Raw genomic sequence first — 11,725 nt, 5'->3', positions numbered from 1 at the left:
GTTAGATGGTCACGCTGGCGAAATCATATCGCCGGCCCAGGTATAGACAAATGAAATTTGGCCTTCGGACTAGGCCATGAAAATCCTTCCAAATAATTTATGTTTAGCAATAGAGGAAAAAATTGGAGAAAGCTCATAGGATTTGCATTATGAAAAATTCCTAATCGTAGTAAATTATAGAACTTTCAATAACTTTTAGTATAATTTTTAAGAATAAAAACTAATGCAATCTATTTGGAATCACCAACGGAAATCATGGTACACTCTGCTTTGGAAGCTCGAAATCGGCCCGGCCCTAGTAGAGAACAAAAGCCCCGAGAAAACAGCAAACCCTACCTCCTCTCCTCTCCCCGCCTCCTCGCCGGCGAAATGTCCGACCGCCGCCGCGACAAGGAAAAGCCCCGCGACCGCGACCGTGACAAGGACCGCGACCTCGATCGCCATCGCGACCGGGATCGCGACAGGAACAGGGACAGGGATAAGGATCGCGACCGCGACCGCCGCCGCGACCGCGAGCGGAAGCGCTCCCGGTCCCGTTCCCCGTCAGCCGACCGGGACCGCTCCCACCGCCGCCACTCCCACTCCCACCGAGGCCGCTCGTCACCCTCCCCCGACGCTGGCCGTCACAAGCGCCGCCGCGACGCGTCCCCCGCCGCCGCCGACCACCACCACAGGGAGGACAAGAAGTCCGCCGATCCTCCCGCGGCACCCAAGGGCGGAGGGGACCCGGCGGCCGCGGCCGCGGCCGCGGCGGCGGGCGACGGGGACGTGGATGCGGAGGAGCTCGAGATGATGAAGATGATGGGCATCCCCGTCGGGTTCGACTCCACCAAGGGGAAGCACGTGCCTGACGCCGACGTCAGCGGAGTGCGCGTCGTCACCAAGCGCCAGCCGCGCCAGTACATGAACCGCCGCGGCGGGTTCAACCGGCCCCTGCCGCCCGAGCGCAACCGCTAAAGGGAAAGGTCTGAATCTCTTCCTGCCCCTTTGTTGATAGTTAAAATTTATTTTCTATTAGCGTTTAATTGGGTTGCTATTGCAACTCGATTTTGCATCCTACTGAAAAACATGAGTTGTGGTTCTATTTTTTGTAGAATTTTGCGATGAATTGTTCTGGGGATTTCTGAACAGGTGCATGTTTTGTGTGGTATGCTTAGCATGCTTGTCTTGTTGGGAATACTACTTATGTATTCTAGATGATAAGCCTGGCCATTTGTCTGCTGTGGAAGTATCTATGATGTAATTGTTTGTGCCTAGGTCAGGTATGGATTGGAGTCTGGAGATATATATTTTTTAGAAAATGGAATTATCTCTGGCCTCTGCGACAAGTCTGGAGATGTATAGTTATTATAACAATAAATTCTTGTGGTATGGCTAACTGATTTACAATGAGTGCCCAATAACCACTTGACAGTGTTGGGCACTCAATCCTTTGTGAATGGCGAAAGCTATCATGCTCTCCTTTTAATTTGGTTAGCCCATGTAATGTGCCTTTTTTAAGATTAGTAGATGACATGTACGCAACAAAGCTTAGCATCATTATTGAGAGATGGGAGGTGTGGTAAGATTTTAAAATGGTACATGGTGAAATCATGTATGTTAAAATGGTACATAGTGAAGTCATGATGTATAAGCTTTGATTCTTAGCACCTTACAGGGAGAGGGGATGGTTCAAAAGATTATGACAATGTTGTTGAGTTGATTATCAGAAAGTTTGAGTTGTTTATGAATCTGCATTCATCATCTACAGGTCAGTTCTGCAACTATGAGTACACCTGTATAGGTCATCAGGTCCTAGAGATAGACTGCAGAGGAACCAATGTTGTCAAATATATACTCATTGGGTGATAGAGCTATAAGTAAATTTCTAGCTTTGGCTTATAAATTCATTATCTATTTGGTGGTCTTCCCAATCATTTTTGTTGCTTTTTGCTCTTTTTCAATAATTTCAATAAAACATGCACCCCTTTTTGGATTACTAGGATTGCTCCTTGAACTTTCAGGGTTATTTTTATCCTCATTCCTCCTATCCAACAGGTGCTGTGTTGGATCCCCTATATTTTGTACACGCCCTATTGATATGGTTTTAGTTTGAATCTGAACCTAATCCTGTTCCTTCCAAATCCCTCCTAGCTGGTCTTCTGTGAGATCGCTTATGTTTGTACACCATCTTTTTTACCTGTTGGTTTGCTGAGAAACTGTACTGTTCACTTTGGCAGTCAAAATTGGGGTGAAGAAATAATAGTTTACTTCTATTAACTGTTTTGTGCAATATGGTTTTATACGTCGAATCTCTATGTTGTTATGAGTTACAAAGAATGAATTGATAAGCTAATCAACATCAATTGTTTTTCATCCAAATCCTCAGTATGCTTGTTTGATTACATATGCTTGGGTTGAGCTATGGACCAGATGAATATTTACTGTTGATTGTACTGGGATTTTGCTCAATCTAGATCACTTCGAAAATTAATATTATCATATTAAGAAAACGGAACTTGTTTAATAAAAAAATTAGATCAACCTAGGAGGAGCTAGGCGATTTTTCATTAAGAAGAAGAAATAGGCACCCAAATTCGAGCTAGAGGGACTTGAACCTGGGTGGTTAGAGTGCACGACCACACCTCCCACCCTAATCAGTTGAGCTAGGTTCACTTCCTTGAACTAGTTTAATAGAAGGATTCATTGTACAACTGACAGAAGTACATAGGAGTTCTCTAGGAATCGGTCAGAATTTGGATTTTAGAATCTTTACATGGATTAGGTTATTACCTTTGTTATATCAGGTCCTAATATGAATGTAAGATCTTCATTGGATATAAATCTGAATCCATGATGTAAATTTGTTGCAATATTTTTATGGATCTGCATATTTATTGTCTCCAATATTAGGTGGAGAACATCATTATTTTTCTTTTTGTCATTTTTTTGTGGCCTTCAATAATGTTCACCCGCTATAGCTAAGCCTAATATCACTATGTCTAATATACATTTTAATCTCCAATTTTCTTCGAACTTTTTTTCGGACATAAATTTTGAGAATGCACATATGAGTTTATTCCAGGCTGCTGCTTTAGGGATAGTGTGCACAATTTTATTTGTAATTCAAGAATGCTGGTTTGTGACGGATATCTGGGCGCATGGGCTGTGGATGCCTTTTCCATTTATTCTTGGATAATTTAACATTGTGCCTCCAGTTATTCTAGAATTATGTGCGCTACATCCATTGGGCCTTAAAAAGTTAATCACCTAATCTTTGAGCTTTTTGTAGTCTGTGTCCATTGAAATTTCTCTTTTCAGGAATGATTGTCAGGCTATTGTCAGTTTCAATGATATATAACAATTTTGCTATGTTGCATTTACAGGACATTTCTTTTTTATGTGACTTCATTAATGCAATTTATTCATGGTAGCTTCGTTTTTTTCATGTATTGTAGTTATGTTGCCACCTTAACATATATTTTTTTTATCGTGAAACTATGGGGAAGATCCCCACTACATGATCTTTTCATTATTAGAAAGAAAAAATAGAGTTTATGTGCGAGCATCTAAAAGACCAAACAGATACATAACAGTTAACTGTTGATATCTGTTTTGATGTTTTGCTTAAGCAATTATAGGTTAAGTTCTTTTGGCAGTTAACCTGTCGTAATTTCCTGAGTAATTTAACTAATTATTTTTTCTTTCTTTCTATGTCTTTCAGGATTATGCACCAATCAAAGATGTGCGGTATCGGGTTGCAGTTACTCTATTACTGGACAGAGTGGGAGATGAGCTACTGCTGAGCATGTATAACCTTGTTGGCTTGTTACTTTGCAAAACTCTGTAGACTGATATCCCGTTCTCCATTATCACTTCTTTTGTCATTGTTTATTCTGTCGGCATTCCAGGAAAACAGAATTTGGTGGCTCATTTTGAAACTATGGGTTTACAACTTAACGTGATGTTTCTGGCTTTCTGCATGCAATTTGGTGAGCCCCAAGCAATGCTTGTGCAGTCCTTTGTTTCTCAGTTTCCTATGCTTACATTTGTGTTTGTTTCCTAGCACTTGTTTCAGGTAATCAGACATGCACCACATGGATTGCCAAGTAAAACAGCTTTTGCTTTTAGTTGTATGCTTTGCAATGAAATTGTTGGTTCTGGCCATGAATGCTGCACGTGCCAATATAAGTTCCTGTGGTAGCAACTTAAGCGCAGACTGTTGCATTAGATCCAGGATCAACCTTGGCAGATTTATCAGTTTATGGTAATTGTGTGATAGGATATTGGTTTATGGTGCTAGATTATTCTGTTGCTTTATGCTGCCATGGCTATTTCATGTCATAGGTGTGCGAAATAACCACAGATAGTAGAGATGGAAGATGTGAACGGTTGAAGTTCAGGTACATTGTTTTATTTTATTGTTTGTATTTGGGGAAATGACAGTGTGTATGCTGATGCTGTCAACCTGACACTTTTAACCGTGGTTGCTGTCTAACGTTGTTTTAGCAGTCAACACGAAGCAGCTGTGCTTGAAACTTAGTTTCACATAGATTACATAGTGTGTTTGTTTCCGTCAGTTTTGTCTCTCGAGTCTTCACTACAACTTAGTTGCATGCTGGGGCAGATCTTTACAATCTGCAATCTGGGTGGAACAGATTGTTGGATTACAACAATTTGGTCTGAAGATTGTTACAATCTGAGAGTTGTTTGTTTCAACTTTCTGATTGACCATATAGTTTGCAAACTGATACAAACAAACAAACAGAGCCTGTAAGTCAACAGCTAAGTTTTGGATCATTTCTGGAGAAATATTGTGTGCGGTCTGTAAGACATTAGTAGCTCTGATCAATGCACGCGAGCAAACCCTTCTTCATGGATGGTTGCATCATTTAATACTACCCATGGGTGGGCCCACAATGGAATAGTTATAGGTAAAAATATCTCTGATCTCCCTGTTTCGTCTCTCCTTACCCAGTGCTTTTGATAAGCGATAGAATGACCATGGGCTGGTGGAGATGCTCTAAAAAGTCCGTTTTCCCATGTGTTTCCTTGTGTGCCCGTGTGTTGCAGATATATTGCATACGACGCTTGAATTCGCACGCTATGCGACATGCGTTATAGGAGAGTTACTGTTTTACCATGCATTTCTGGTATCCCTTTGCTGACAAATCTGAAAAAGCTGAAAGTATAAACTTAGCAATACAAGGATCAGTATCATGCATCTAAATCTGGATGTTATCTCACAACCTGATTGATTCATGTACACAATAAGCCTTAAAGTTTCATACATGCTTTACATCCTTTGCAAGTTGTCAGCACATACTATATCATTGTACTACGACACATGTACACATCTAATTTTATGGCAAGGCGCTCCTCTTGATTTGTTTAGACCCACCTCTTCATCGCCCGGCCCAAGCTGAACCTCAGCGGGATGCAGCCTTCGAAACCCGCTGCCGTCCCGGCGGCGCTCTGCTTGCCCTTGCGCCTCCGCCCGGCGAGCCGCGCGCTCTGCATGGCCGGCGAGGGGCACAGCGGCGGGACGACGTCCATCCCGGCGGAGCCCTTGGGCTTCCCCGGCTCGTCCTCCCACACGAACGGCACCCTCCCCGTCGCCGGGCAGTACACCCTGCAGGACTGCCCCAGCTCGTCGCTGCCGGTGGCCTGCAGCCGCGCCGACTGCCACATGGCGCTGTCAATCTCCATGGATTTCGACTTCTGATGCTCCATCAGATCAGGATCAGCTGCGATCTCTGGCAAGTGCTAGCCGTGTTTAATTTCTCAGGACAAGGCAGCTAATTAGGCAGTTAGGGTCAGTTGTGCTTATGACAAGTTCTCCATTAGGTGTTGTGTTTATGTAGAGCTGGTTAGTAGTGATGTGTCAGCCAAGGCTGCCTTTTGCAGGTCAAACGCTTGGGTTTAGAGGATGCTGATGCGAGGGTGTGATCTGATGTCAAAGGGAGCCGGCCGGCTTTTCTTCCTTTAATTTCCTGGTGCTTTGGTTTGAAGGTCACGGCGAGGAAATCCAGCAGACGTGGCCGGCCGGCCGTTTCGTGGCAGTTACCGTTGTGTGACGCATGGGAGGAGTGGCGGCCACAGGGGCTGGCTCTGGCTAGTTATTAATTGCTTGCTGCTTTATTTCAGATTAGAAAAAAGATTACTTGATGTGAGGAAGATTACTGTACTAGATTACTTGGACCAAATTGTCTGGTGGGCGACCTGCGTAAAAGGGTTTAAAAATGCAGCAGGGAACCCGTAATCCGGTGGCTCGTGAAGGGGGCAATGGAGACAGGAGGCGCGGACTTGTCCACAGTTAAAAATGGATTGTAGGAGAGATACAGTGCATCAGTCCTACAGTTGCGTACGTTAGGCAGATTTACAGCAACGAGAGAACTGCGGTGAAGGGAGGTTTCGACAAAGGGAACATTGCTTCTTTTTTCTATACCCGCAAAAAAAACATTGCTTCTTTTTTCCCTCTGAGATTAAGGATTTAAGGGGAACATTATGCTTGGTCTTCTCAATTGTAGTAAGTCCTGCAGGTGCTAGTTTGGGACATGGAAACGTCGCAAGAGTTCTATGCTGTTGTACTTTTCCCGGCCAGTCTATAGATAGCTGTATTAAATGGGGAAATTTTGGCATGTTAAAACAAATACTTTGACATTGTCATGCATCCGTGAGTTTCCAATCTATTTTACTTTCATACATACCTGAACCACCCTAAGTAGAAAAATGGGTAGGCGAGGAATTGAGTTAATGTAAAATTATTCAATGAGTTATTATTATTTAAAATAATTAAAAAGGAAAAAATTCTAGCCAAATTAATGCAAAGGAAATAGATATATAACTCATCATCTAATTGTTAGCTAGCTAGCTAGCCACATTCACAAATCATGGACACAAATTAACCCTAATGGCTAGCTAGGTCCAAATTGACCTTAAATTGGAGCAAAATTTGGAAAGGTTAGGAATTAGGATCCAAAATTGATCTATAAATTTATCCATGTGCATCTCAAATACTAAACTATATCATGAGCGCCAACTAGCTCCAAAATACTAAACCATGCCATGAACGACTCAAGTAAGCTCCAACGACCTCATGATTTCAAATTCAGATCTAAAGTATACAATTGGACACTTATTGGTGGAAATTGTGCTATGTAACTGACAGAAACGAAAGGGTAGATAAAAGGACAAGAGTTGAAATAGTCAATCAGAAATCTTCATAAACATGAGAAAGCTAGCTCATATCAAGGGCTGGTTTGATGGGAACTTCACATCTGGTTGATGTCTATTGTCACGACCCAAAGTTGCAAAATAAGTTTAACATGTTAACATGAGCATCATGAGCATCATTTGTGCATAATTGAGCATCATGGCCATGCATTGTTTAAGTTCATATAATTGTTGTTTATTTTTGAAATTCAAACTTGTGAAGCAACTCAAATTTCTGCTATGCAACTATGCCTCCTGTTATTTTATTTAAATACTAGGTGCAATGTAATGATTTTACAGTAATTTTACATAATTTTTCAGTGACGATTTCTTGTGTTAAAAATTCATTTAAGTTTTAGTTTTAGCTGTTTTCTTTTGTCAATTTCGTGCAAACCTGAGCAGTTCTAGAAGTGATTCTTATGGCATTGTGTTCTTTGTGATTTTATCTTTCAAATGAGTATTTTGGGAAGATTTTTGGGTGCCTGTAGCTGGGTTGTTTCAGTGGTGAAATTGGGACGGTTTGAAAATCGGTCGAGCCCACGCGTCAGCCTCCTCTTCCTCCTCTCCCGCGCCAGCGCGCCCGCCCGTTGGGTAGCACCGGTGGCGCCTGCCGCATTGCCATGGCCAGACTGGCCACCATGGCTCCATCCCATGCGAAATGCCACCTGTGCCCTCGCCCCGCTCCTCCTTTATAAGCCCGGCGCCAGCGCTCCCCCAAACCCTAACCCCTCCGCCACCATTGCCGCCACCACCTCCAAGTGCCGCCGCCACCTTGCCAGCTCGATTCGCCGCCAACGGTGAGTCTTCGGTCGATTCCTTGCCATTGGAGCTCCCTCGCGACGTTGCGCATCCGTTTTGCTCCTCACCTTTCTTCCTCCTCCGCCGTGTAGGGTGCTCGCTGGCTGCCTCCATCCGCCGTTCCGCCACCGCCCTTGGAGCTCCATTGCGCTGCCTCCTGCTCACCGCTAGGCCGCCGCTGGTGAGCTCCATTGCCTTAGGGCATGGCCCCACTGCGCCGCGCCGTCCTCCCCCCTCGAGGGCCAGGGCCCTGTGCCTGTGCGCGCGCGTGAGGGTGTTCTGTGGGAAGAAGAGAGAAAGAGAGGGGGGTACGGGGAAAGTTTTAGGGACCCAAGTGCAAGAGAACAATAGATCTAAGGGTCTAGATGCTAAATGACCTCGGTTTTCTTTTGTTTCCTAGAGTTAAATAGCTGAAAAATTGGGAAATGCATAGAAATGTGAAGAAAAATGCTAAAAATATGAAACTTATTTTTTGTGTTCCCGTTGATATCTAGTTTATCTCAAAATTGATTATTTGCATGTTCCTGTTGTATATCTGGTGCTATAATTTATTTCATTCTAGATTTGTTAAATACTTTATAAATCATGTGATGATCCAAAAATTCTGGAACCAATTTTGTTAGCTTCCATTTATCATTTATACTCCATATATGCAACTTGTATTAGTGGAATCTATGGTTTTCATGCTGTTTTAAATCTAATATTTGCTATCTTAATCTTTTTATTTGCATGATAATTAGTGTAAAAACAATAAAATATTGAAACAACTTATGTTAGCCTGTGTTTCATGTATATAATCCAGAAAAATGATATTTATGTTTTTCTGGTTGATTTACATGCCTTTTATGATTTAATGTAGTTAAGAATAGTTTATCTTGTTTATTTTATACCTCATTTATGAAAATAGATTTTAAGGTGAATCCAACTCTCATGATTATGTTTTGTGATCCTCTGTTAGTATGATTTATTTCATAATTGTTGCTCAACCAATGATTTTAATCTTGCAAATCATACTTGCTAGTGGATTAATCATTTAAGGTGATCGTTCCAATTAATGTTGATGATTGGTTACTGTTATGGGTGTGATTGTTCTGTTAATAATTCATTCTTACCATTTCTAGTATTTTTCCATGCATTTCTTGAGCATTTGCACTCATAGTATCATCTCTAATGCATGCACGCATTTCATTTATTTTAGAGAGCGACTTGTCGGAGAACGTGACCGTTGAGTCCGAAGCCGAGGCCAAAGTAGAGGTTGAGGTTGAACCCGAGGAAAACCAAGGCAAGCAGCTATGCATACTTATCCTACTTTTCTAAATAAATTTTCTATTATGTATAGCTATGTGATGCATGTGGGTTATCTATCTTATTGCATTATTAGAACACATATCTTTGTTATTATGGTCTCCCTTGCTTTGTTATCATATACCTTGTCGCTCGAGTAGTATGGGTAATAATGAATTAATCTTGTTAAGTGCTTAGCCATGCTTAGACAAAGAATGGTCACTTTGGTAAGGGAAATGGTTATAGGTTAATCAACACTGATTCTAATAAGGTTCTCTAATGTTGTTGAATAAATGAACATGGTGGTTAAAATGGATACGAGATTTGAGCGGTGTGTTGGGTCACGAGAATGGAGTCTCGGTGACATAGACCGCTTGAATCGATTAAGGACCGTTCGTTGTTGATGTTGGTTTGAGCACCCTTTTTCGTGCTACCACATGTTCTCAAATGGGATGAATAAGCCTAATACCTTACTTGACTCGCTCTATGAGGCACGGTTCTAGATGTGTGGTCCTTGGACTATGTAGAGGAGCCTAGGAGTGTCCCTGGTGGACCTAGGTCGTCCTCCACACAAGCTAGGCGTGTTTTACTCATAGTTCGGGGCGGTTTGGAAAGGGTTGGCATGAGTACCCCCTTGCGCACCATTGACCGGGAGTGCGAGCCGCAAGGTTCTCAAGTCGTGTGGGTAAAGAGTACACCCTTGCAAGGTTAAATCAATTCGAATTGCCGCGCTCTCGGTTATGAGCAAGCTCAAGTCCCATGAATTCATCGTAAAGTCATTGGATGCTTATGATACTTGTTCTTATATTTATGCTCTATGTTACCATGTTGATGCTTTCAATTAAAATTTGAAGTGAGTTTGAGCAAGATTAATAAAACTTGCTAGCTGTCCATAGGGTGTTATTCACATGCTTATGGTCAAAAATTAAGGAGAGGATGAGATAGGCTTTTGCAAATTTACTTAACCTAAGTCTTTCTCCTTGTTGAACCCTATGCATGATCATTGTTATATATTTGCGTAAGACTGGCGAGTATCTTTTGTACTCATGTTGCTATCGCACTAGAGTTGCAGGTGAACCGGAGGCCGTGTTCGGTCACTTTTACCTTGTCGATCCGAGGCTGGGTGATGAGTGACTAGAGCGGTTGTTTGTTGCTTCGATGGTGTTCTTGGGCAACTACACCATCATTTCTTTTGCGTTAATCTATCGTATCCAGTACGTAGATTTGTTCTTTTCATGAGTTAGGTGTTGGGAAAACTTAAACCTTAATGTTTAATCTCATGTGTTGTCGTCTTGAGTCCAAAACTTGTATTTTGGAGCTCATTTAACAAAATTTCAGATTTGAACCATGTATGTAATGAACTTGTAATCTTAATTGCTGAACTTGTGTAAAGTTAAAATTGCTCATTATGGTTCATGTGGTGACGTACGATTTGTATGGTTGGTGTTGCTCGATCTTGGGCATGTTGTGAAACACCTACCGAGACTACCGGATTTGTCTCTTGTTATGTTGAATTGCACCAAGTCTTGCATCTCTAGGTATGGGTTGTCACTTGACACGTCGCAAGACAAGTAAGTGTCGGCTCTCATCCTATTGGCATGACCATCAATTCACTTAATTCGAGTTCAAATTGGTGATTCTCACATCTATGGCACAATGAAATTATTCCACAATGTGATCACCACAAATCCACAATACTTTTAATCTTGGTCCTTGATGCCTAACAAGCCATTTTGTTTTCATTCATGCTACTGCTAGAAAATTCTAAATTAGGCTAGGCATATGGTGACATATAGTCCGTGTAGTCACTTGAAAGAACCCATCGAGTATGATGTTGGCTTTTGCAACATCTTTAGCTAGCACCTTCTTGTAGCCTACCGCAGAGATTACCCGTGCACCTTATGCATCCTCTTCCCTACTCAATCATTTAAATATCTATTTGAGGGACTCATAGAAGTTATCAATGCAACACTTTTTGATAAAAGATGGTAGCATGAGTAATCAAATTGACTTAGGCATGAACACATAATTCACTATCGTGACAAACCATCAACACACAATTTGCTAGTACAACCTCTAAAATTGATTCCTTGAATTAAGAAACACGAGTCTGCACCACTGTTTCCACAATCATTATTGCAGGAGCACTGACATTCCGTATCTTGTTGATTTATGAAGCTCTCTCCCAAATACTTTAATGTTTTCCCTTCTGAGTTCTTTTTCAGATACGATGATAAAGGGTGAAACTTTGGGTCTGCTTGGTTGTCTTGTCCAAATTTGCACTAACCTTGCTCGACAAGACTTGGCAAGGCAAATTAACCTTGCTAGGTGAGGGGAGCAAATCCGGCTCTATCTCAAAAGTAAGGAAATCTTTACTCATCTTGCCCTAATTCAAACCAAGCAAAGTAATCAAACATGCTTGCTTGTTCTATAACCTTGCTAATTCAAA

The 11,725-nt window shown here is 41.9% G+C and overlaps 1 protein-coding gene across 4 annotated transcripts; it reads left to right on the top strand.

Annotated features, from left to right (window-relative positions):
• The first annotated feature begins 245 nt into the window (after positions 1 to 245).
• Positions 246 to 3,967, top strand: LOC117850378 (uncharacterized). 4 transcript variants are annotated; one of them, XR_004639247.2, is made up of 4 exons: positions 246 to 965; positions 1,095 to 1,750; positions 3,704 to 3,789; positions 3,891 to 3,967. XR_004639247.2 is itself a non-coding variant. In XM_072292906.1 (2 exons), the coding sequence occupies exon 1, from the start codon at positions 256 to 258 to the stop codon at positions 955 to 957; it is 702 nt and encodes a 233-aa protein (XP_072149007.1). In that variant the 5' UTR covers positions 254 to 255; the 3' UTR covers positions 958 to 965; positions 3,704 to 3,967. The 4 variants fall into 4 exon arrangements, 1 of the variants encoding a protein (XP_072149007.1); XR_004639245.2 differs by having other exon boundaries at positions 3,704 to 3,967; XR_004639246.2 differs by lacking the exon at positions 1,095 to 1,750 and having other exon boundaries at positions 253 to 965.
• The last annotated feature ends 7,758 nt before the right edge of the window (positions 3,968 to 11,725 follow it).

The sequence above is a fragment of the Setaria viridis genome, chromosome 1, assembly GCF_005286985.2.
Source record: "Setaria viridis chromosome 1, Setaria_viridis_v4.0, whole genome shotgun sequence".
Classification (NCBI taxonomy): Eukaryota; Viridiplantae; Streptophyta; class Magnoliopsida; order Poales; family Poaceae; genus Setaria; species Setaria viridis.
The sequence above is the reverse complement of the archived record's forward strand: the minus strand, read 5'-3'. Positions and strand labels throughout refer to the sequence as shown.